The sequence below is a fragment of the Streptopelia decaocto genome (genome assembly GCF_964273445.1).
Source record: "Streptopelia decaocto genome assembly, chromosome: 3".
Taxonomy (NCBI): domain Eukaryota; kingdom Metazoa; phylum Chordata; class Aves; order Columbiformes; family Columbidae; genus Streptopelia; species Streptopelia decaocto.
This window is the reverse complement of record NC_138656.1, coordinates 38,938,294-38,962,804: the sequence shown is the minus strand read 5'-3', so window position 1 is coordinate 38,962,804 and position 24,511 is coordinate 38,938,294. Positions and strand designations below refer to the sequence as shown.

The window sequence follows — 24,511 nt, the reverse complement described above, 5'->3', positions numbered from 1 at the left end:
TTACCTGCAACTGAAGGGGAGATGGAGAAACAGCCAACTCCTTGGATTAGTCTTTTCCTAAGCAAGACTTTAGCTATCCAAACCTGGCCTCCACTGCCCTACCCTAACCCACCGTTAAGCTGTGGTATTCTCCAAAGACACTGACCTCAAACCACTGCGAGGTCTGGAGAGCAATTTTCCCCTCAGGCATCATCCTTCCCACTGCTGCCCTGGGCACATGCACATCCCAAATGACACCAGCCTGCTGGCACTGCCCCTCTTAACCTGCCCTGCATCAGCAGGAAGCACAGAAACATGGTGCTAGAGGTGGAAACTCTAGCTCAGGGCAGGGCAGTGAATTCAAAGAGAGAGGACCCGAAGCATACTCCCATTGCACTTGCTACAAATTCACAACTGGCCTGTGCTGACCTAGGAGAAAGGATAGGACACAAACTGGAATTACGAAGGTAAATATTTATTAATATGCATGAGGCAACCCAGCCAAACTGGGCACATTCCAGGGATTTTTCTTTAGAGGTTTTATACAAGTGTATGATGCAAATCACCTAACAACCTACTAATGCATTTTTCTAATTACCCAATCATAAATGTGGTACAGCAAAGCAACCATATTTTTTTAAGTCTTGCAGAAGCAGCATCCATCATGATCCTCATGGTTTATCTGTTAATCCAGATGTTTTTGTCATCAACTTCTGCAAATTTATCAGGCATCGGCAACTTGTGTTCCTCTTAGATACAGATCCCTCAGTAAATTTTTAAAAAGGTTTCCTTATCTTAGTCGATTGCTGGTTCTTCTTAATAGGGGCAGGTGATGATGAGTCTTGGGTCTCAAGACAATAACACAGCACTTACAAGCTAATAACGTTCTTGGCTCATAACAGCTGCATGGTCTCAGCAACTTCCATCACTCTCTCTGTCCTGAGCAGCCCAGAGACAGCACAGCAAGCGACGCCCAGGCCGTGGGCCTGCCTGCTGCCAGAGATGCCACCATAGGCAAACTCTTTAGGGAAGCAGGTGAGGATGGGGGCGAGGATGGGGCTGGGCGACGTCCAAAAGGAATGCACACCATCCCAGCCAGCACCGGCAGCCGCCGAGGCCTCCCCAGCCAGGCCGGGCACACGTACACACCAACTCACCAGCGCGGCACAGGTGGCCCCAGCACCTGCGTGGCAAGACGAGGGTGCAGGGACTTGCCAACGAGCACCGGGTCGGGTCGGGTCGGGCTGGGCAGCCCATCCCATCGCCCCGGGACACGACCAGGCCCGGCCCCAGACGCACCTGCCGCCCCGTTACCCGCCGCCGTCCCGCCATGCACCGCACCGCACCGCACCGCACCGCACCGCACCGCACCGCACCGCACCGCACCGCACCGCACCGCACCGCACCGCACCGCACCGCACCGCACCGCACCGCACCGCACCGCCCACCCCAGCAACAGGCGCGGGGCCGCGGCCCGCGCGCGCCCTCAAAAACAAAGCTCCGCCTCCGGCCCCGCCCCCGCCGCCGTCGCCCCACCCTCGGCCCCGCCCCCTCCCCGGGCTCGGCGGGGCCCCGCCCCCTTCCGCCTCGGCTTTTCGCCGGGTCACGCCCCCTGCCTCGCCGCGCTTCACAATTGGTGGCGCCGCCGGCCTTCCCGGGCCGCTCTCCCCCACTCAGCGTCCGCCGCGGCCCGTCACTCATTGGCGGACCGCCGCGCCGGTTGGCGGCGGCAGCGGTGCGGGCGGGCCGGGCTGTCAGTCAGGGAGCGGAGTCCGAAGTGGGGAGCGGGGAGGGGGCGAACATCTGTCTGCCGCAGCCCGGGCCCGGCTGTGCCGCCGCCGCCGTGCGTGCGCCCGTGCTGCGTGCGCCCGGCGCCCCCGCCCGCCCGCCTTCCCCCCGGCCCCCGCCCCTCCCCCGCGCCCGGCCGCCCGGCCCCGGGCTCCGCGCCGTCTCCGGCCGTCGGTGCCATGGGGAGCCGCTGAGCGCGGGGCCCGCTTCGCTCCGCCGGCTGCCCCGCTCGCTCCTCAGCTGCCGGCAGGGGGGAGGCCGGGGGGCGGCGGCCAGCGGGCGCGGGGGGCGGGCGGGGGGAGGGCGGGAGGGGAACGAGACGCGATCCCGGAGCGGCAAGTGAGCGAAGAGGAGCCGGCGGGCGGCGGCGGGAGCGCGGGGACTTCGGGCCGCCGCGGAGTGTGAGTCCCGCTGCCCCCATCCCCACACACCCGCCGGGCCGGGGCCGGTGCGGCCCCGCGGGGCGGGCGGAGTTGGCGGCGGGTCCGGTGGGGGGTGGGCGCAGCCGGGCCGGGGGGCGGGGGCAGCCGTCCCCGGGCGGGGGCACCGGCCGCCCCGGCGCCGCTCCCGGTTACTTTTCTTTTGTTGCCGCCGTGACCCGGGGGCGGCTTTTCCTGCGCGCCGGGCAGCTGCTTCCTTTCCCGCGGGGCGGCTGCCGGCGCGCCCGGCCACGGCCCCGGGCGGGGGTGGCGCTGTCCGGCGAGAGTACCAGGCCCCCGCGCGGCGGGGGGCGCCCGGCCTGGCCCAGGGTGTCAGGGCAGGGGGGGGCGGCCCCGGTGAAAAGTTGCCGCCGCCCGGCGGGGATGGGGGGGCCGGGCCCGCCGGGAACTTGCTGCGCGCCGCCGGCCCGGAGCGCCGCGCGTCCCCTCCCGGCCCGGCTCGGCGGCGGAGGCGGGCTCGGCCCCCGCCCGGCAGCGGGCAGGTGAACCGCCCAACCGCTACAACTTGGTAGACGCGAGTGCGGCGTGAGTGTCAGCGGCGGGGCCGGAGGGAGGCCGGCGGGGCCGATCTCCCGGCGGTGCGAGTGGCACCGCGCTCGGCCGCGCCGACTCCCGCTCCGGTCCCTGCCGAGCGTCTGGCGGGGTGGGGGGGTGGCGGTGGGGCTGCGGGGCCGGAGCCCGGTGCCACAGCAGTCAAATAAATGACAGGCCGAACCCCCGCAGGGGAAAAGCGATTTATGAGTAAAGCTGAGCGCTTGAAATAGTGCCCCGGCCCGGTTAGCGGCTTTGCTGTGTAGATGAGCTGGAGTTTGAGTGCTCGAGATCACTTGTGTTGTCTGAGCGTTGAAACTGAAAGGACGGACGGCGAAGTGAGGAGCTGTGAGTTGAGCAAATAGGTTTGGGTAATTTATTCTTCGAACTGAACCTCTGAGCTCAGTAAAAGCGAGTTGGTGTGGATGGATTTCTCGGATAACCCCGTGGCTGGGGTATGCTGTCAGTATATAAAGTGGTCCTCTAACTTAAGGCAGAAGTGTTGCTATGCTGCAGATACAGTAGAGCCCCATATGTTTAGGATTTTTTTTTTCCTCCCCGTTAGAAAGTTTGGGAAAAAAAAAAAAAAGAGACTTTGAAGTATTTTGTTTATACTAACAGAAGAGAAAAGTTCTCCTAAGAAAAAGCTGGTGGCAGGAGTGTAGAGGAGTAGCATATGGCATTAAAAGGAGCACAGCTGGAGGTAGCATTTCCATCTGAACATGATGTCAGAGCAGCTGACAGCCTGCCATCCCTCAGCCTTTTATTCTAACACACAGACAGGGAGTTAGTGTGTGCAGATCTGTGTGTGGAGAAGGTATCTCATTCCTCTCTAACATCATCTCCACTTTGCATCTGTCTCTCCTAGTCTGCTTTTTTTCCACCGATCTAACAGACCTGGAGCCAGCAAGACTCAGAGGAAAGGACTTAATCAGGTTTATGTGTACTAAAGGTAGGAGTAGCAATAGATTAGATACAGCATATTTCTGTTTTGGTGTGTTGTTTATTGAATTTCAGAAAAAAAAATCACATTACTTTTCTAACCAAGTTTAGAGGTAATATATGAAATTGAGTATTAGATAAGTGGACTTAGTCAAAAGGCTTGGGTTACAGTTGGAGAGTATCAGTTCTTAGGCACGTTGTTAGCATTAACTTTAATGCATATTGCGAGAATGTCTTGGTGTGGAAGAAGGAGAGAGCAAGTTCATTTCTGCTTCATTTCTGAGACCAAAACTGCAATGGATTTAGTGGCAAGCCTAAAGAGAATTCTGCTTTTTGTTCTTGTATTGTATCTTTTAAATGACTTGCGGGGGGTGGGGGGGCTAGTGAAATATACAAAAGTGTGCTTTTTTAGAAGAGGACTGTTCTGACTAAAATGTGATTGTGGGGAAGTCTTTCATTAAACTTCATGGTTAAATATTTAGCAGCTGAGAACCGTAGTACCATACAGCTGTAGTGCTTCTGAAAGATAAAAATCAGTTATGTGTTTAAAAACTTTTGTACCCGGGAGAATGGCTTGACTGGTTTCCTCCTTTCTTGCTTGTAGCATTTGAAATCTTTTATTTCAGCATAACAATAATTATTTGAAGGAGTTTTTGTATTTGCGACTAATTTAGAACTTGTAGATTTGAGCTGCCTGAATTGGCCAGACAGCTGTAATCGCACTCCTCTATTCTTAATCTCTTTATCTGGGCAGCAGCTGCCATATGGCCACAGTCAGCTGGATCAGATGTTTATAAGCTTCCTTCTTCGTCCCTCTCTGTCCTTTCAGCCTCCTAATTTGATCACAGCTACCTTGTGAGCTGCCCTCCAATCTTTATTTTTAGCCCTCTTAAGGATTAGGATTGATGTTGGCTGTGGGGCACTTAAAGTGATTGTATTGTAAATCTTCGTGCTTTACTCTAGCAATGGTATTTTACAGAGTATAGTAGGGGTTGTGTTGTAAGTTTTAGCACATCTTGGTTTGCGAGGGTTGAGGATTTTTCAATAATATCTTCCAGCCTAGAGAGCCACGATCTGCTTAGATGGTTTGGGAGAACGTTGCTATCAATCACAGAAGAATAGATTAAGACAGGCTTTTAAGAGATTTTACTTTCTATTTGAGTTTTGACTTCTCTTCTTCTTTGAAGTTTATTTTCTCTTTATCATCAAGGAAGGTGAATAGAAAAATACTTGGGTAAGAACAGTACTCAGGCTACTGATTTTAAATATGCCCATATGCACACATGCTCATGTTGAATGACTTTTTTTTTTTTTTTAACTTTGATACTGCAAACTCTGCCTGGTGTGGGAGGGGAGGGAAATTTCTGTCCTTCTGCATAGGGGAAGCGGTGCTCGTTGGCGTTTGGTTGTTAGTTTTCTTTTGTAAATTCTGCATGTTGGCAAAAAATGTTCATGTTCTATTGTACAGTATGCAGATGGTTTAAAACCTGAAATGGCACTTATATACAAGAAGAGAACCATGCAAACTGAATTTCTGAAAACTTTGGTTTTGCTGTTGTTATAAATTGACATCCGTAAATAATTTTTATACTTTATGAACGTTAGACCTTCTGATTTGGGTCTATTAGCATTTCTTCATGTGCGAACATCTGCTCTTACTACAATTGGACTTTAAAAAAAAAGGCAGATGATCTGATATTTTTTTCTTCCCTCTCTGTGATCTTTAATTTAAGTGTTCAAAAAAAAATTTTTTTTATTTTTTGAGTGTGCCCTCCTAGGGACGCAATCTGGAGGAAGTTCCCTGAAAAAAAAAAACTGTTGAACAGATTTTATGAACAGCAGTGATGCTTTAAAAAAAATTACAGATGTACCTGTGCGCTTATTAGAACGGCTTATTTACCACTGAAAGGAAATTGTAACTTCAGTGGCTGATCGGGAAAAGAGTTGCCATCGTACGTGCGTGTTAAATAATCTTTGCGTGGTGTCGGTACCAGAATTCTGGCAATACAAATACAAGGTTTTTAGAGTGGAATAACTTGGATTCGAAAGTTTTGTGATTCCGACCTACGTTTAATTTTCAAAAATCTCATTGTTTATAGGTTATGAAGACAGTATGGAGTTTCCTGACCACAGTAGACATTTGCTACAGTGTCTGAGTGAGCAGAGACATCAGGGTTTTCTTTGTGATTGCACTGTTCTGGTAGGAGATGCCCAGTTCCGAGCGCACAGAGCTGTACTGGCTTCATGCAGCATGTATTTCCACCTCTTTTACAAGGACCAGCTGGACAAAAGGGACATTGTTCATCTGAACAGCGACATTGTTACAGCCCCAGCTTTCGCTCTCCTGCTTGAATTCATGTACGAAGGAAAGCTCCAGTTCAAAGACTTGCCCATTGAAGACGTGCTAGCAGCTGCCAGTTATCTCCACATGTATGACATTGTCAAAGTCTGCAAAAAGAAGCTGAAAGAGAAAGCAACCACGGAGGCAGACAGTACAAAAAAGGAGGAAGACGCCTCAAGTTGTTCAGACAAAGTGGAGAGCCTCTCCGACGGCAGCAGCCACATGCCAGGAGACTTGCCCAGCGATGAAGACGACGGAGAAGATGAAAAATTGAACATCCTGCCTAGCAAAAGGGACTTGGCGGCTGAGCCTGGGAACATGTGGATGAGATTGCCCTCAGACTCAGCAGGCATTCCCCAGGCTGGCGGAGAGGCAGAGACGCACACAGCAGCAGCTGGAAAAACAGTAGCCAGCCCCTGCAGCTCAACAGAGTCTTTGTCCCAGAGGTCTGTCACCTCCGTGAGGGATTCAGCAGATGTTGACTGCGTGCTGGACCTGTCTGTCAAGTCCAGCCTTTCAGGAGTTGAAAATTTGAACAGTTCTTATTTCTCTTCGCAGGACATGCTTAGAAGCAGCCTGGTTCAAGTGAAGGTGGAGAAAGAGGCTTCCTGTGATGAGAGTGATGTTGGCACTAATGACTATGATATGGAACATAGCACTGTGAAGGAGAGTGTGAGCACTAATAACAGGGTACAGTACGAGCCAGCCCACCTGGCTCCGATGAGGGAAGATTCGGTCTTGAGGGAGCTAGACAGAGAGGACAAGGCAAGCGATGATGAAATGATAACTCCAGAGAATGAGAGAGTCCAGGTGGAAGGAAACATGGACAGCAGCCTGCTCCCTTACGTGTCAAACATTCTGAGCCCCGCTGGCCAAATTTTCATGTGTCCTCTCTGCAACAAGGTCTTTCCTAGCCCCCACATCCTGCAGATCCATTTAAGCACGCACTTTCGAGAGCAGGACGGGATCCGCAGCAAGCCTGCTACCGATGTCAATGTCCCGACCTGCTCCTTGTGTGGTAAGACTTTTTCTTGCATGTACACCTTGAAACGTCACGAGAGGACTCATTCAGGTGAAAAGCCCTACACTTGCACCCAGTGTGGGAAGAGCTTCCAGTACTCCCACAACCTGAGCCGCCACGCAGTGGTTCACACGCGGGAGAAGCCTCACGCTTGTAAGTGGTGTGAGCGCAGGTTCACACAGTCCGGAGACCTTTACAGACACATTCGGAAGTTTCACTGTGAGTTGGTGAACTCATTGTCTGTCAAAAGCGAAGCACTGAGCTTACCTGCTGTCAGAGACTGGACCTTAGAAGATAGCTCACAAGAACTTTGGAAATAAAATTTTTATATATATAAATAATATATATATAAATCTATATAGTTGTGGTACAGTCTAAAAGCAATCTTGTTTCCTTGAACTGAAAGTTTGGCTATTAGCTTGTTTTTGCACTTTAAGGCAGCATGAATATTTCACTAATTTAGCACTCCGATAAAAATGAACTGTAGAGGTAATCCGACAAAGTAACAAATTGCGGAGCGTATTTTTCCCCTTTTTCGGAATAGAAGCCAGCGGATACTTTACTTCTAAGGAATCTCCAATTCAAAAAATTTGGACATGGCTTTATTCTCCCCAAAACACTGCGTTCTTTTAAGCTCTCAGTCTTTTTCCTCTTAAAATCTGAATGTAGAAATCCTCTCCCAATTTTGCCAGTTCCTTTACATTTCTATAATTGCATGAGTCCTTTCTAGCTGTTGGAAACCTGAATGCTTTTAGACCCAAATGGAAAATTTCTGAAATGCTGGATTATCTATTTTTAAACAAGCGGTTGACTTAAAACTTATTATGGCAACTTCTGGATTTCTGACAGTTCCCACTGGAGAAAAAAAAAAGCAAAAAAGAACACAAAAAGAAAAAAAAAAAGACACAACAGAAAAACATAAAACAAAAACCCTGAGAGTACACTGGGATCACTGGGACTCTGTCTTACGTGAAGGTTTGCTTGGGATGAAAAAGGATATTGCAGCTTCAGCAGTGATGAACTGTGTGTTTAAAAAATGTGAATTACTGTTATTGTATACTGTAATTGATTACATGGGCCGGGGGGAGGTATCAAAGAACTTGGCAGGTTGTGTTGATGCTCTTAGTTGAGTCTTGAAAAGTAAATATTAACGCTACAGAAATGCATGAGTTTCAGTATATTTTTGTCTTTGTTTGCATTGTATAACTTTTAACGAGTGAGTTGAAAATTATTTAATTTCCTTAGGAAAAAAAAAAAAAGACAACACCGTTGAAAATGCCGGTGTTCCGAAGAAGAGAAATGCACTGTTTTTATTTTATCTAATTTAAATTTACTTTCCCACTGTCTTTGAGTTGAGAAGAACTTAAGCTACGAGTCGCCGATTTAGCTACGTTAACAAGGAGAAAAAAAAAACACAAAAAAAATAATGAATGTTTACAACCAGGCTTCGAGATTTGCATGTGCGGTGTGCATTCACTGACCCCAGCCCCCTCGGACTGCCCAGACCCCGCGCCAGCCCCAGCTGAGGTGCGTCCATTTCCCCAGATGAGCATTGGTAGGATTCCTGCTGCACCGCTCCACCACAATAGGTCGTTCTCTTTTTTTTTTGTTCTTTTTTTTTTTTTTCTTTTTTATTCCCCACGTTGAAAAGAGGCTGTGGATTGAAGAAAAAAAAAAAAAAAAAAAAGAAAAAAAAAAAAGCCCCGGGCTGAAAGGCCTGGGCAGGCCTGAGTGACAGGGGGGCCGGGGGAGGGCAGGGGGAGGACTATGTGTATCCAAGCAGCAGAGACTGCAGCCTGACGTGTGGTTTTAATGACCAACACGCAGGTCAAAAGCATTTTGCACAGTGTTTGTTTTCCTGTCTTGCACTTACAAATAAGGTCTATGGGAGTAGCATGGAAAACGTTTGCTGTTTTTCCTTTTTTTTTTTTTCTTTTTTTTTTTTTCCTCTGCTTTTGTTTAAAATTTGATCGCCTTAACTACTGTAAACATAGCCTATTTTTGTGCTTAAGATACTGAATGGAAAACTCCATTGTGTATTGCTGGACTGTTTTGGAAATATTTGGTCAAATGTGTGTTAATTTGGCTGTAATGGCATTTAAAACAAAACAAAAAAAAAGCTGTGAAAATGGCCTTGGAGCGTTATCTTTAGTTACTTGAATAGTTTCTAGGTTTTAAAACTACATTCTTTTCCTAAGTTAGAGAAGACAATCAGTGTCTGAGGAAAATGGACTTTCTCTTGGATTTTTTTTGTGGTCCTCGTGAGTGATTGCTTTTTTCCTTTCCTTAGTTTCACATTCTTCTTTTGTTCTAAAACTTAGACTGACATCTAGCTTTGACAATCATAGTATGTTTTATTTTCCTGAGGGGGGGAATAACTTATAATGCTGTTTAGTTTTGTACTATTGGTGTGTTGGTGAATTTTTAAACTGTGTGCTAACTGCAATAAATTATATGAACTGAGAAATCAATTCCCTTGTCTTTTTTCCCTCTTTTAAATTATAGTTACGGAGTATTTTTTATAATGTGTAACTTTATTACTTTTGTACAGACTTCTATTGCTAACTGTGTACGGAATATGTTTTCAGTATGCTTTTGAGCACTTTGTTGCTAACGTACGTATTTACATCTCACTTAACATTTAAAAAAATTAAATGCTTGTCTTTTGAAAGCATTTCTGTGTGTATAGCTCTTGATCATTCTGTAGAGGGATTAAAAAAATCTATTTTTCTTCTTCCTCAAAGACTTTTGCAGAAGCAATCTATTAAATTTCAGAAATTTTGCTACCATGCAGATAACTGTACAGACACACAATTCTTTTTCTGGGTTTAACTTCACCCCAAGGAGCTCTGTCGGGCTCACTCCTTTGTATTCAGTCCCTGTCAGAACATCAGGGCAGAAGGCAACAACTTTACCTGGCGTGCTGGCCGTGTACTGACTGGCCAACATTACAGCACAAGCAGGCAGTCAAAATGTCCAAATACCGGCAATATTATCAAAACCGCGGGGATTACAGAGGGAAGTTAAAATAATCCTAAATCTGTTTGAGGATTTCTTTTACAGGATAAACATTTCTCAAAAAAAAAAAAAAATCTATATATTATATCTATAAGGAAGCGTAGCAAAACCTTTGAAAAAGACCTGGTTTAGATGCTTGTTGCAGGTTATACCCAGAATTCTTGTCTGAGCCCGCTCTATCCTGAGAGGGAGACCAGCACCGCAGAGCCCAACGGTGATAGGAAAGTAGAGCAAAATTAGAAGTTTGGAACAGAGACGGACCAATTTGAAGGGGGAAAAGAAGAAATCTTAATCGAAACATTTCATTACATTTATCATCTGCCTAGGAACACCTGAAGTTGTGCCTCAAGTGAATCTCGGTGCCTAATGCTCTTCTGCTTCCTGCATCCACAGTCATTTGTACTTAACTACAATGATCTTTTTAACTGTTTTATTCTCTATAACAATTTTCAAGCATCATTTGCTCTGAGTGTTTGTTTTGGTTTGGGTTTTTTTCTTTTAGCTATTACAGATATTTTGAAAACATTTCCTTTTGTCAATGTTAGCATCTTTAGCCACACAGTTTTCTCTTTCTCTAGCAGCAGCCCTTTTCTCTAGGCTTTCATATGATAGAATATTATGTGTAGTTAAGACAGTTCAAAGTATCGTCAAGACTGAAAAAGAGCTAATAAATCCGTGCTGCTGATGAGCTTTGGATGTGGCTCTAGGTAGATTCACTGTTTGTTCTTCAACATTAAAATTTTCACGGATTGTAGATCACCAAATAAAACTAGACATAGAAGGAGCCCTTCTGCAGAAGGGTAACAGACCACATAATTTAGCCATTAATGCCAAAATAATTCAAAATATACTTTCAGGTTTCAGCTAGATGGTCTATACATGTGCAGCACATGCTCGTGATTATCAAAGGATTTCTTCAATGAAAAGATGAAACATACTCCTGTGTATTGCTTCTCTCCATAAGGTTTAATGTACTGACATATCTAAATAGCTGTAACTTTTTTCCTTTTTAAATACAGTCCCTAGGTAACAAAGCATGAGAGAACATTTTATTTAGCTTGAGGATACATGGTAACAAAATCCTCAGTGTTCAGGTTGCCATGATGGTCAAAGGCAAGTTGCGGGAATGGGAACGGTAAGCTCTAAACTTCACGGTCCCAGAAGACTTTCTCTGACGGGTGACAGTCATCACTTTTTAGCTGTGAGTACTTCTAGCCCAAGACTCACAGGGAACATGCTAAATATATCATGTGCCTATTTTTTTGACCACTGCCTGTGATAGCTTAATATTCTTTAATTACGAATGATTTCTCCCAACTCAGGCTGAGGGAGTTGGTGTAACAGAGACTTTCAAATTGGATATAGCAGCGTTCTGCAGACCATCTACTTACTGAGACCTTTGCATGCTTTACGCACGATTTGAAGAAGAACTTGGTAAGAGGTTAAAGTAAAACTTTCTCGCCAAGGAAGGGGAGGGATCCTCATTGCTTCTCCTGTGCTAGGGGAAAAGTGAATACCAAACAACCCCGTATACTTCTGCTGAGCATAAAAGAAACCAGCATACTCCTTCAAAACTTGCTTCGCCTAGTTGGAAGGCTAAATAAAATTTTAAAATTAATTTGCAAAGGGACAGATTCCCTGTTGCCCCTGTGCTGCCTCACCCCAGCAGCCGTGCTGGTTCACCTGCTCGGGAAGGACACGGCAGTTCTCTCTCCCTGCCGCAGCGCATCTTCTGCTTTCCTTCCTCATATAATGGATCAAGTGGCTTGTCAGCAGTGGATTGGCTTTTTTATTTTTTCCCTAATTAATTCTACAATAATCCAATGTCATAACTTTTTAATGGGCTCCTAATATGTAGCTTTTAAAATACATTTTTCCAGCCTGCTTTCAAAAATGAAACCGGGACCCCTCCTTTTGGATGATCAGCAATGGCTGCAGCAATTTGCAGCTGATGAGAATTTGGAGGGGGAGAAAATTTCTACCTGCTCCTTCCCCTCATTTTGAAACAATGAAAATTCCTTCAGGATGAAAGTGAAATACATTTCAAGTCTGCAAAAATGCCCTAAATTTTGAAAACTGATTCTGAAATATTGGCATGTAGTCCTCCGTAGCAGGGTTCTCAAACTTATACATTATTAGCACTATTTGTCCATGCGATTTCCAAACTGAAACATTTCCAGAGTATGATCTTTTATTAAAGAAGTCTAACCAAAGCATTAAGATGACTTTTTTTTTTTTTACTGCGGTGGTAAATGTGAATTTTAACAGAACTGTCCAATATTTTTAAAGGGAAGAAAAAGCGATGCACAAATCCGAGGTATTTTAACACATTCTAGTTCAGAAGTCCTTGTTTAATTTTTGTTGTGCTTCACTCGTATTTTAATCATGTCATTAAATACAGTGAGTTTGGTAATAAAAATTATTTTCTGTATGGTAAGAGAGGAGTTTGTTATTAGTACGAATGCTTTTGGGCAGAAGGTGGAAATGTTTCCTTTTGCTGGCAAATGAAGACAACCACAGGAAGAAGAGCCCCGTTTATTAAGACCTACAGCCAGCAGCTCCTGGTAGTGTGATAAAATTCAGCTAACCCTGTTAATGGGTCTTACTGATGAGAAATTACATCCTTTTTGGAAAGATTATCCATTTTAGTCTCATAGGCTAAAAAATAAGTATTACTTTTAACCAATTGTCAAATCAAAATGCTCTGGGTGCAAATAAGTCGCAGCTTACCCAGCTCTGCTGCAGCAGGAGCGGGGTGAGCCTTCTCCACAGCCGGGCAGCAGCAGAGCCCATGCTGGTACCAGCTTAACTCAACAGTGGTGGCCAATGCTGCAGAGCTTTCGAGTGACAGAGATGTTTGAAAAAAAAAAAACACAAGCTTTATTTTCAAATATAATCTGAGTATTTCCATTATATCAGAATTTCTTGATTTAGTTAATTTTTCAGACTAACAGAACTTGCCTAGGTTTTCTCTGCTTATAATCTTAAAGTTCGTTTTGCTTTAATTTAGTTTCTTGCTTGCTTTTTTTTTTTTTTTTAGAAGACAGTCGCTCCACTAAACCACCATCATCTTTGTGCAGAACATGCACGGTTTTCATTCTTGATAACTCCTTAACGTTAACCATTTGTAGCAAAAACTCTCCTCTCACTGGGACAGACGTTGTGCCCCTCCTGTACCACAGCTCTTACTGCTGGGCCAAATTTTCTTTTCTTTTTGAGATTTTACAGCCTAACTCTGACAAGCTTTTGCTTGGGGCTACAGGGGAGAGCGTGTGCAATCTAGCCTTGGAGCTGAAATTTCCATGTGATTGGGGATTTTTGGGATTGCAGGAAATAAATAAATGATTAATTGCAAAATACAGCTGGTGATTATTTTCAAGACTTTTTAATGTGCAGTGTTTTGGTATGTCATAAATGCAGCATTGTGCTTTAAAATGCATACTGTGTATGAATGTACGTGTGTGCGTGTGAGGAAGTAGTTTAAAATAACTTACTGTTTTTTATTTAGGTGTGCATTGAAATCACAACCTCTGTTATTCCTTAAAGATCTTTAGAAGACGTGCTTAGGGTTCGTATGTAGCAGCCAATATGACGTGATCTTGTGCAACCTCTTGCCTGTGACTCCTGCAGTTATCAGCGCTAATCTGAGCACCAAGAAGGATTTTGTTTGTGCCATGTCTGCAACGTGCCAGATAGGGATTTACACAGCACATCCCCAGCCATTACAACTCGGTGCATGAAACCCAGGTTCAAATTAGTGAAATATTTAGAGAGCAAGTTACATGTACCTGATGACTTCTGAAAGGATTTACCTGGTAAAGCAGTGAGTTACTGCCTCAGTACTACCGGAGATGTATTAAAAGGCTTAACTGTCTCAAAACAGCTCTATGGCATGCTATATGCTGTATCTGGATGTAAATGTAGATATGGATTTAAATATTTCTTTCACAACCTTCCTGAAATATGTTTTGGTTACATCTTATTTACAGCTATTAAGAAAATAAAAACTACCCTCGATGCTACATTTTAGGCTTTTGTCAAATTGTCTTCAATTTTAGCATTAAAGCTACTTTTTATAAACTTTTGGATGTGCTCCCAATATACATTTTACAATTTTTAAAAATGTACTTTATCTATAAATAAAACCTCTTGAAACTGATAGAGGTTTATCATACAAGATATGATTTATTTTCAACTGCATTTGCCACGTATTCGCACTCAGTGAGGATTCATGTCGAGTTAATTTTGGAAATTCAAAACAGGATAAAAATACAGTTAAAAACTTAATGAAACATATCGTATCTTCATGGGCTATAGCTACCAGGTCTTCATTTTCTGTAGCTTATTTTCTCATTTTAAAGTAGTTTGACTGGCACCGTCTACCCAGAATCTGATTTCTGTTCATAGACGATTTTCAGGCTTCTATATATGACAGCTTGAACACACTATAAATACCAATATTTCATTATTTTCAAATGACTGCATGACTTTTAAGAAAGAGCTGTGTCTAAATGAGCTGAGAGTAACTATGCAATCCTTAATTTTTTGAGAAATGGAGAGTTGTACATCTCCGTATTAATTATGAGGATGTAATGTAATGAACATGTGAATGCTGGGCTCCCTGTTGACAGACAGGCCAACAGACTTCTGCAAGTGTTGGACAACTATTGTAGCTTACTTCCAAGGATTTCTCAATAGTGCTCTCTATGCTTAAAAGAAAAGGCTTCTGAGAAACAAGGTGAATGCAAAGATGTGGTTTGCCCAGTTCAGTGTGATAAACATGAATGTATCGCTTCTTCATAACTATTGGAAAAGTCTCACAGAGAGAAAACTTACAAAAAAGTGAGGAGAAAAAAATGGCATAAAGCAGTGCTTCACTTAGGAAATTTGTTATTTTTAGCCTAAATTTGCATCAAAAAACCCCATGCATTTTAAAATCTTGGCCATGAGACCTTTTAAAGCCCATAACTAGTAGTTAAAAATGAGAACAGAGCAAGCTTTTTTCTTTTTAAACAGAGTACTAATTTTAATGTGCTCTTTTATCCTTTCTCATTTATGACATGGTTTGCAGCTTGGAGGAGAAGGTGGGATTCCTGCCGAGCGGAGAAAATACAGCTGGGCCACATTCACCTTTCAGCCTGCCCGTGCTGTAGTGGGTGAGGGTCTTGGGCGAACCCCGAGGCATCTGCGGGGCCACACTGGAGGTGAGCAGCTTGTGTCAATCAGGACTCCCATCCCCAAACAACAGCAGGTCTGTAGGCACGCTTCTGCTGGAGGGCTTGAGAATGACTGAAGCGCTGCTTCTGGAGAGACGCCGGGTAAGGTGGAGTGATTCACACCCGGCATCGCAACAACCGCGCTCGCCTGTTCTCGGCAGAGAAGGGAGACGGGAGCCCGCCCCGGGCCCCGGGTGTGCAAGTCACACAAGTGCCTGATGCTATAAGCTGATTTTAAAGTGTTATGCTCTGAACGAACAACGCTGCTGGATGGTCTGGAGCTGGAAATCTGGCTGCTATATTGCAATGCTGTTTCAAAAAAAATTTACTAAATATGAGGATCTGATCTCTCAACCATTATTCATGGAATATGAGCCCGAGGGCAAGTGGAGATGTTAAGGTTTGGGACCTACCTGAGGTGAACTACATCTGCGTCACTCTAAAGACAGCAAGTGGATGACTAGCACTCTTAATGTTAGCCTTCTATTTTAAGTTGATGCTCTTCAGATTCAGGGCTCCCCCACATGAAAGCATGACCATTTAATGCTTTGTTGTTTTTTTTTTTTTTTAGCAAGAGCCTTTGATAGGCCCTATGATCGTTCATGGCTGAGGCAGATTCCTTCTGTCCGAAGCTGCCTGTATTAACAGCAGGCAAAATTTCGCTTTTGGAAATACCAAGCCCTTTTAGTAGCTATTGTTACTTCCAGAACAGGGTAGGAATATGTCTGGAGCAGAAAAAAATTATTTACAAAGGCATCGGCTTAGCATGTATTGCTAAAATTTAATATCGATGCTCACCTTTCGGAACAATCTTATCTCCGATCTTATGTCCTTTTATTTAGAAGAAGGAGGAGGAGCCTGTGCTTTGGGCTCAAATGTGGTGAGAAGAGAGGGAACATCTGTAAATAATGCCTTTTTTATTTTTAGGAGAGGGATAAGCACATTGTTAAAAGAATGAAGGAAATTACAGAAAAATGAGTTTTAAGGGAAAGCACATGTTGAAAGACAGAGCACATTAATCAGACTATGGGAATGGGAGGTATAAAGCCTCTTTTCTTCACCACTTTGATTCTTATTAAGGACAAAAAGCATTATGAGTTTTTTTCCTCTTTTCTACTGGCTCTTAGAAAGGAAGCAATATAGCACAGCGAGGTTGTGAGCCTTGTTCCTGGTGCAGTCCTGGAGGATGAAGCATTTTTAATTCATCCCAAAGGCTTCTTTTATTATTTTTTTTTAACAAAAAAAAAAAAAAAGGAAAGCCTCCTCCTCATGACTTTACAGATGGCAGAATCCCGGTTTTGAAGCCCACACTTGAAGTCTCATTGTTGGGCCAGTGCGAGACCCCATCCACGGAGCAGAGGTCCCTGCCTTTCTCCTGCCCTCCTACTGAATGAGGCCTTGGGAATGGGAAGCCCATGGCTAACACTGGCAAAATGATGTGGCTCATTCAAAGCCACTGAACTTATTGAAGAATGATTAAGGAAAAAAAATCGAAGCAAAAGTCCTGTTTATCCTGGGGCTGGATGCAGGGTTTGATATTTCAAAGTGTTTTCGCCACATCTTCTGTGCTACCTGTCCAGCCCCTTTGTGCACCTTGTTTGATGCCTGATGTTAGGCTTGGCTCTGCACCTTTCCGCTGTCAGCTGATCCGAGTTGAACGCCTTCTTCCAAATTATTTGTCAGTGAGAGAAAATAATTTTCAAGTGCTCTGGAGAACACTGGAGATGTGTGCTTTAAAGAAAAGTTCATCCCAGGGTTCTAGGCAGAAATTAAGCTACTTATGGACGTGTTTCATTCTATCCTCCTGGGATACTTGGTGGTCATCAGTGGGTACTTGCTGAAACCCCCAGCTTGTGTCCATGTTATTTATTTAGAAAAATAAGAAGGGTCTAATGGCCTCAGCTGAAGCATTTTTCCAAGTTATATGGATACTCCTGCTTCTGCCCCATTTCGTTCCCAGCTCCCCAGCCCTGTTTTCCCTAGGAGACCATTTTGACATCTCAGGTAGACACCGCAAATGAGGCTTTCGCCCGCCGTGCCGCTCAGAAGTGGGCTGTGAATTTCGGCAGTCGGCGGCGTAGCTGCGAGCGCATAGCCTGGTGCCTGTCAAGCATCTTGTTAGCACAGCATCCGCAAGAAAACTACTCCGAGAAGTACAGCCGGGGGGTTGGAAATCACTGCAAACCCCCTCCACATTTTTAATCATGGCTCTTCTGCATGATGGTGCGGGGGGCGGGGAAAGGAGGGAACAGAGAAGGGAGTGAAGCCTCGTAAGAATGGGGTTTGCTCTGTCTTGCAGCCCTGTGCAAAGCCTTGCTGCTGCTCGAGATCACAGCACCCACGCAGGGTGGAGATTGGCATGGCCGGGCAGGACAGTGGCTGGTGACATCTTCATGGCCCCATCACTCTCACCACGGGCAGCAAGAGGGTGAGGCAGGGGTGCCAGTGGCACAGGGAGGTGCCTTCACCACCCCTTTTCCCAGCCTTTTGGGGATGAACAGGGACACTGTGGCACCAGCACTGAGTAGTTTGGCCCCCAGTGGCACTGGGCTTTGCTGTAGCATAACCACCCTGCGATGTGTTCCCCTGGGACATGAGCTGCTCCTGGGCAAAGGCTTCCCCTCTACAGCCAGCTCCAAGCACCAGGTCCTAACCTATGCACTGGTCAGAGACAGGGCCATGGTGGCCTTCATCTTTTGGTTTTCCTTTTTTTTTTTTTTTTTGTCGGCATACTATAATATTTTTGGAAGCTCTTGCCTGATGATGGTCTCTCGGTGATTTTGGGCTCCAGCTGTCCATCCTCCTGGGGCCTCAGCCTTAGGCACATTTATGAGGCAACCAACGCCACAAAAACATCCGAGTGCAATCTATTTTTTCCTTCTCCTTTGTTGCTTAATGGATGACTCAACTTTCTTTTGTGGCTGGATAGCTTTAATTTATAGTTTTTAGGCGAGCGATCGTTCCTCTCATTATTTTGGGTTAAATATTCTTATTTGTTGATTATTTAATAGTTTGTTTGGATAAAGATGGGGGAAAAAAAACCAGCTTGGTGCCATAGACCGAGTCCAAAAGAAATTAACTGCTCTGCTGCACATATTGGAGCAGGGAGTTTGCGGAGAATGCAGCCCTGCTAATGGACTGGCAAACTGATAAAGGCTTTAAAGATTCCATATAACCCCACGCTGCCTCCTTTTATTAATTAACTCTCCTTGCTTTGTAGCAAGGTTGTCCCGGCTATGGAATAAATGAGTGAAAGGGCTGGCCAGTATACATTAAACATCATTTTATGCTTAGCCTTGTGGAAGATTAGGGTTTGCAAGGGGTCTGGGGCAGGTTTTTTTCCACACAACCTTCTTCTGCTGGGGTTTTTCTCTGGCCTGAAGGGGGAAGAAGCTGAGGGACTGCACCTGTAGCCCTTCGGTGCCATCCCACAAAGGGTGACAAAGGTGTGGCCCAGGCACAGGGACATTAGAGCTCCTGTGCCCAGGGCTCGGCACATAACCCACCGGCAGAGGGAAAGCGGGACCTGGGATACCTGAGGGGTGATTGCAGTTATTATAGTGAGGAGAGGGGAAGGAGACACAAAAAATTAAAAAGGCACCTCTCTCGGCAGCGGTAAATGATCGACTGACTTCTCAGCTCTGCGTCCTGGAGAACAGGCGCTGTTTTGATGGACTGCTTTATTTAATCACTGTTTATCTGGAGAACGGCTTCGCTAAGGCATTAAATATTTCCATGAAATAAAGGTCATTGTGATTTAAGTTTTTAAATGATTCACTAAATATTAAAGCTGATTTTTGGTCTGCTGCATTAATTTTCTAATATTCCCTCTGTATGTTTTCTCTTATAGAAAGTACAGATTATTGTAAAGCCTGTCAACCAAAAAGGGGCAATAGCTGAGACAAAAATGATTTACTTATTTATTTTTTTAAATCTCTGTGATTCGTGGGACAAAGTTCAGCAATGCATCACACCATCCACTCTCTGTCTGGACCGACGCAGGGTTTTTTGTGGTGCTTTTTAATGTGCTTTTTTTTTTTTTCCTAAAACATTACTTCTTGGCAAACTAGATATGCAAATGCCAGAATACACTAAAACCACATTTAATTGGACCCACTTGCCAACTTCTTGAACACAGCTTGGATTATTTCACTGGAGGCTGCTTCTGTTAAAAGATGGGGGAGGAGGAAGTGGCATATTGACAAGGCTTCAGATAATTTTTTTTCCACTAGAAGTACAATGATGCTATGAGCCAAGTTTGGAAGTATTTTACTATGTTTAATAATTATTATTATTAAAGGGTATTGTAAACATATGCATTTAAGTGGAGTGTAATGGGAATACAATCATGTCACTGATTTAGCTTTGGATTAATTTTCAACTTTTTTTTTTTTTTTGAGGGGTAACTGACTCCCGCAGTAGCTGGAACGTGCGCAGCACTGTGGAAGGCTGGTTTAGGGAGAGGACGTGTATCCTTTTCCCTAGATAAATGAGCTGATTAAAAATATCCATTCTTTTAGAAGATCTGTGAAACTCTCATTTCTGACTAGCAATCAATTACATGTAATAGGATTAAAATTACAAGGTTTACGGAGCTCCCAGAAATTTCAAGTGTATGTATGTTACACTTCAGTATTGCAAAGACAACTAGGAAACCCCAATAAATTATTGCCCTAACAACACTTATGCTGTGAAAAGCTCATAGGAGGGGGTTGCAATCTCTTTCCAGAGCCCCTTTTGCACGCTGAGGGCCACCTGCAAATGTGGGTGAGCTGTGGGTCCCCGATGGCCGCGTTGCCGATGCTGGTGGGAGCCGGGAGCCTGGAGTAGGGAAGGAGACACAAGCGCTTTCGGGGTTCAGAGCAAACTTTGCCTTCGCCTCTTATTGGCCGGACGTGATAGGAGAAGCCCTGGGGTGCTGCGGCCACCCTGCCAACAGCAATCTGGGGGGCACCACTGGCACCAGTGACACCTGAGGCACCCGGGCAAGAAGGAGGCTCCGCTTCCACCTTTGTCTCCCGGCGCGGGGCCCACCCGGCTTCCCAACTTCTCTCGGCGACGGCGGAGCTGCCGGTTTTCCCGGCCGCTGAGCTGCTGCGGGGGTGCTGCGGGCTCCCCCGCCCCCGGCACGGTGCCCTCTCCCGCCGGGACGTGCAGGACACAGGGGCTGGACCAAAGAAAGGGAGCGGGGGGCGAAGCACTGAAACAAACGTCTCTCCGTGAGTGCAAGTTCTCGGAGGCGCCCGTCTGGGTTGTGGTGGTTTTTAGTGTCGGCCCCGGTATTTTCTGTAACTGCCTCCCGGTGGAGGGTTTTCGGCTCCTTTCCGTTCCCGTGTGCGGCGTGGGGCAGCGGGGCGGGCGGCGGGGTGAGGCAGGGACAGGGCAGCGCGGTGTCCGCAGCACGGCACGGGCGAGCGCCGGGGGGACCCACACCTGCCCCCATCGGCCCCGGCACACGCCGCCTCTCCGGAGGGGCTCAGTCCCGGGACTGAGACGCCTTTTCATCGTCTACGAAGGTTTGGAAAAAAAAAAAAAAAAAAATCTTGCATAATAGTGGCACTGCAATTAGGGAAGAGGCGTCACTTTAGCTAATGAGCGCCTTTTTAAGGTACTTATGCGATCTGAAAAATCATAGCTGGGCTGGATGTTCTTTAATCTTGCCATCCACCAAAAGCAAATTTGCAAAGGAGGGGGTTTATTGTCATTAGAGGAATTCTTTCAGCTATCAGAGGAGAGAACAATTTCTTTGTCATTAGCAAAATCCCTGGCTTTCCCTCGGCACATAAACAGTTTACACGATGCAGTTTTAAAATGTGCTTGTCTGTAAGCCTTCACAGCAATCTGAATTGTGAACATTTCAGCGTTTGGATGTAAAATCTGGGATCTCGATTTAGCCTTCTGTAAATGCAAGGATGAAGGGCAAAGCACAGATCTGGGCATGAATTTTTAAATTAAGGGTATTCAGTTTCACAGTTTTAGGATGGCACCTATATGCAGTCGACAACCAAGATGTCTGAGCAGCTCACAGTCTGGAGTTTATTCTTAAATAGTCTGTGAGGCCTGGATTGCCTATTGTCCCTCATACATAAGGTTCGGAGATACATTGGCCCAGGCTACGCCAGCAAAACTTCGCCATGCAAACCTGGCAAGTGCTGGTGGTAAAAAAGGATGGAAATAGCTACATCCCTCATCATCCATACCTGTGCTAATCACAGCCTAACAGGGGATGCATTTAGATAGGTAAAACATCTTTCTCCTGGGTTAAATCATTACTCTCAGGGAGCAGGTTTTTTTAAGGATGTCCAAGGAAAAGCTGTTGCCTTCTGCAATGGGCCGTAATCATGTTTGGGTAGTGGAGCTGTGCTGGCAATCCCTTGCTGGGGCACTCAGAGCCAAAGAGACCAAGTGACCATTCCAAGCCTTGCGGGAAGCTGGTGCCAGGAACGAAATTGCAACACGGTCTCTTGTGTTGCTGCTCGGTGTCCCGATCACTGAACCATCCCCTCTTTAGTCCCAACTGTTTAAAAACAGCAAAGGGTTGGTGTTCCACCAGAGCTTTGTATTAGAGCTCAATGATCAGCCCCCAGAAAAGAGATCAAAACCTCTCAATACAATACAAATCAGTTCCCTGAATATAAAGATGAGACTAGGCCAGTGACCGTGGCAATCTCTGGCCAGTAAACACAAATGCAATTTATTTTAATTAACAGAGAAGTCTTTTTTCTAAAAGAGCAAATGGGTTTCTAAGATGGGGCCGGAGGACTGGTGTCTGAGGAAAGTGGAGATCTTCAGTATGAGCAGGGTGAGGGGCTAAGAAAACTGGGAAATAAATCTCTTGGTGTGTGAAATGTAAAAAGAGCCAACAGGTAGAGACACTGAAGGGCATGAAATGATACCAGGGACATTTTACATTGAAGCTGCATGAAAGGCAGGGTGGGTTACACTGCTGAGCAGCTGGAGAACTGGCACATAGGAAACCTCCTGGGTTTGGATCAATCTGGTCAGATGTCAAGGTCACGGGGAACAACCAGAGGGTGATAACCGTGCATCTTCAGTGCAGGGCAGCACAACCCTTTGCACTTAATGTTAGAAGTAAAGAGGGCAAGTTGTGAAAACTTTCAGGGACTTGCACAATGGAAAAGATAGAGGGGCCCCTGGGCCAGGGCCCTTTGCATGTCCAAAGTCCAGACTGAACTGGAGGGACTCAGTACCATGAGCAGGGAAGAGTCACTGAAACACCTCTGTGGTCCCAATATGACTGATGTCTGATCACAGTGTGTGTGGACCCAGACAAAGCCACACTCATGACAGGTCTACTTTTTTACCTGTGCATAACGCTGAAACGCAGCAGGTTCAGCAATAGCTGTTTTTCAGCTGAGGATGTCACAGATGAGTTGTTTCTTTCTGTCCTAGGCATGCTGACCTGCAGTAAATCCTGGGGGACAGAAGGTGTCCTCCCTGGCCCTGGGAGGACACCTGCTGTCCCAGCAGCCCTGCAGGGCAGTGACTGGGGCAGAGCCAGAGCTGGCAGCAGGACACAGGCCACAGCTCTCCTGCCTGCAGTGAACCTGAGCTGCAGACCCACCACAGCTCTGCAGCACGCACGGCTCTACAGCACTGATGGTTAATTAAGTTGCTGTGACTGGATGAGTCGCGGAGGCAGACGTTATCACAAATCATGGTAGGGCTGAGGCTGGAAGGAACCTCTGGAGGTCATCAGGTCCAACTCCATGCTCAAGCAGGGCCACCTAGGGCAGGCTGTCCAGGACCATATCCAGGCTGCTTTTGAATATCTCTAGCTGCAAACATTAAGGAAGACATGTCACTTTGCTTGGCCAGCTTTCTACAGAGAGTTGAGTTTTCATGTGGGACCCAAAATGACTTACCTCTACCCACACTGAACAATGAATTAGCAAAGTCCAGTACCAGTGGGGATGCCCCCGCTGCCCACCTCCTCACCACAGCATCTGCCATGCCATCAAATGAGCAGCTGTCAATAGCTCTTAGAACACCACAAAGCAATGGCTTTGCGCTTCAGGAATGTGACATCTGCATGGCTGAAGTGGTTTCAGAAACATCTGAAGGCATTTCAGTTCTCGGATATGGAGGTGGTATTTCAGAAGAGGCAGTGTCTGGTTTCCCTGCTGGGGTAATGGCAAGGCAGTTCCAAGACACGGCAAAGGAATATTTATCTGCCTTTTAAAGAGCTGAATAAAGTTGCTATTTTCAATAAACTTGAGTTTGAACGAAGCGTGAATGTTTGAGGTCAAATCTAACGTGAAAGCAATACTAGCAACCCCTGATTAAGAGAGGTGGTCAGATAACATTTGATAAATCAAAATCCGAGCCAGATTTTTAAAAATACAGGCAGATCTCAAAGGCTGGGTCATTACAGAACGTGAGATTTCTGTGAATCAGCATGTTACATGGTCTGCTGTATTGAGACTCAAACAAATGTTAGACATATGGAAAGACCTCTATATAATGAGAGATGTGAAAAACAGGATGACTGTTTAATTTAGAAATAGGATAAGGAAGAGGGACATATTAGAAGTATATAAGGCAGTGAACAGCACAGCAGAGATAAGCCTGTGTTCCTGCTCACTCTGTATGAGACTGTAATTTCTATTTACTTACACATGATCAGCAAGAGCAAATATTATTTAAGCACGGGTAATATACCACTGGAACTCTATGCCACGAGGTACCAGTACTTGGAGGAGGATAGAAAGGTTACAGAAAGAAAAGATATGTATTTATATGGGTAATGAGCTACAAATCATGCTTTAGGAAGTAAGCCAACCAAAGGTTGGAAAGAAATGTCCCCTGTGGGCCACATGTTTCTCAAACTGCCCGATACAGACTTCTTGCACCTTGCTCTCAAGGACTTGTAGCTGTCAGCAAGAGTAGCAGGTGAGATAGGTTATTGATCTGCCCTGTGGTCTGAAAAATTATTATGTTTTTTTTCAGTAGCAACTGCATCCCAGATGTCCTTCTGCACTTGGGCCACTCAGAGCATGGCCCAAGGGGACTGGACACACAATTCCCAGGGCCCCAGCAAACATGGAGCAACCAGCAGCTGGAAAAACCCATCTGCCCCAGAGGTTGCATGTGGTGTGGCTCAAAAAGGGACTGTGGAGAGCCTGTGCCAAGTGTATGTTGGCACTTAAATCAGTGGCCACCCAAATGCATTTCCCATGCCTGGTTTGGTTGGTGACCGGTGTCCAACTGCAGT

The 24,511-nt window shown here is 45.7% G+C and overlaps 1 protein-coding gene across 3 annotated transcripts; it reads left to right on the top strand.

Annotated features, from left to right (window-relative positions):
* The first annotated feature begins 1,772 nt into the window (after positions 1-1,772).
* On the top strand, positions 1,773-9,509 carry ZBTB18 (zinc finger and BTB domain containing 18). 3 transcript variants are annotated; one of them, XM_082049651.1, is made up of 4 exons: positions 1,773-2,168; positions 3,607-3,690; positions 5,780-6,467; positions 6,580-6,749. In XM_082049651.1, the coding sequence occupies exons 2-4, from the start codon at positions 3,678-3,680 to the stop codon at positions 6,608-6,610; spliced, it is 732 nt and encodes a 243-aa protein (XP_081905777.1). In that variant the 5' UTR covers positions 1,773-2,168; positions 3,607-3,677; the 3' UTR covers positions 6,611-6,749. The 3 variants fall into 3 exon arrangements, with proteins under 3 accessions (XP_081905777.1, XP_081905775.1, XP_081905776.1); XM_082049649.1 differs by having other exon boundaries at positions 1,777-2,168; positions 5,780-9,509; XM_082049650.1 differs by lacking the exon at positions 3,607-3,690 and having other exon boundaries at positions 1,777-2,168; positions 5,780-9,509.
* Positions 9,510-24,511: the final 15,002 nt, after the last annotated feature.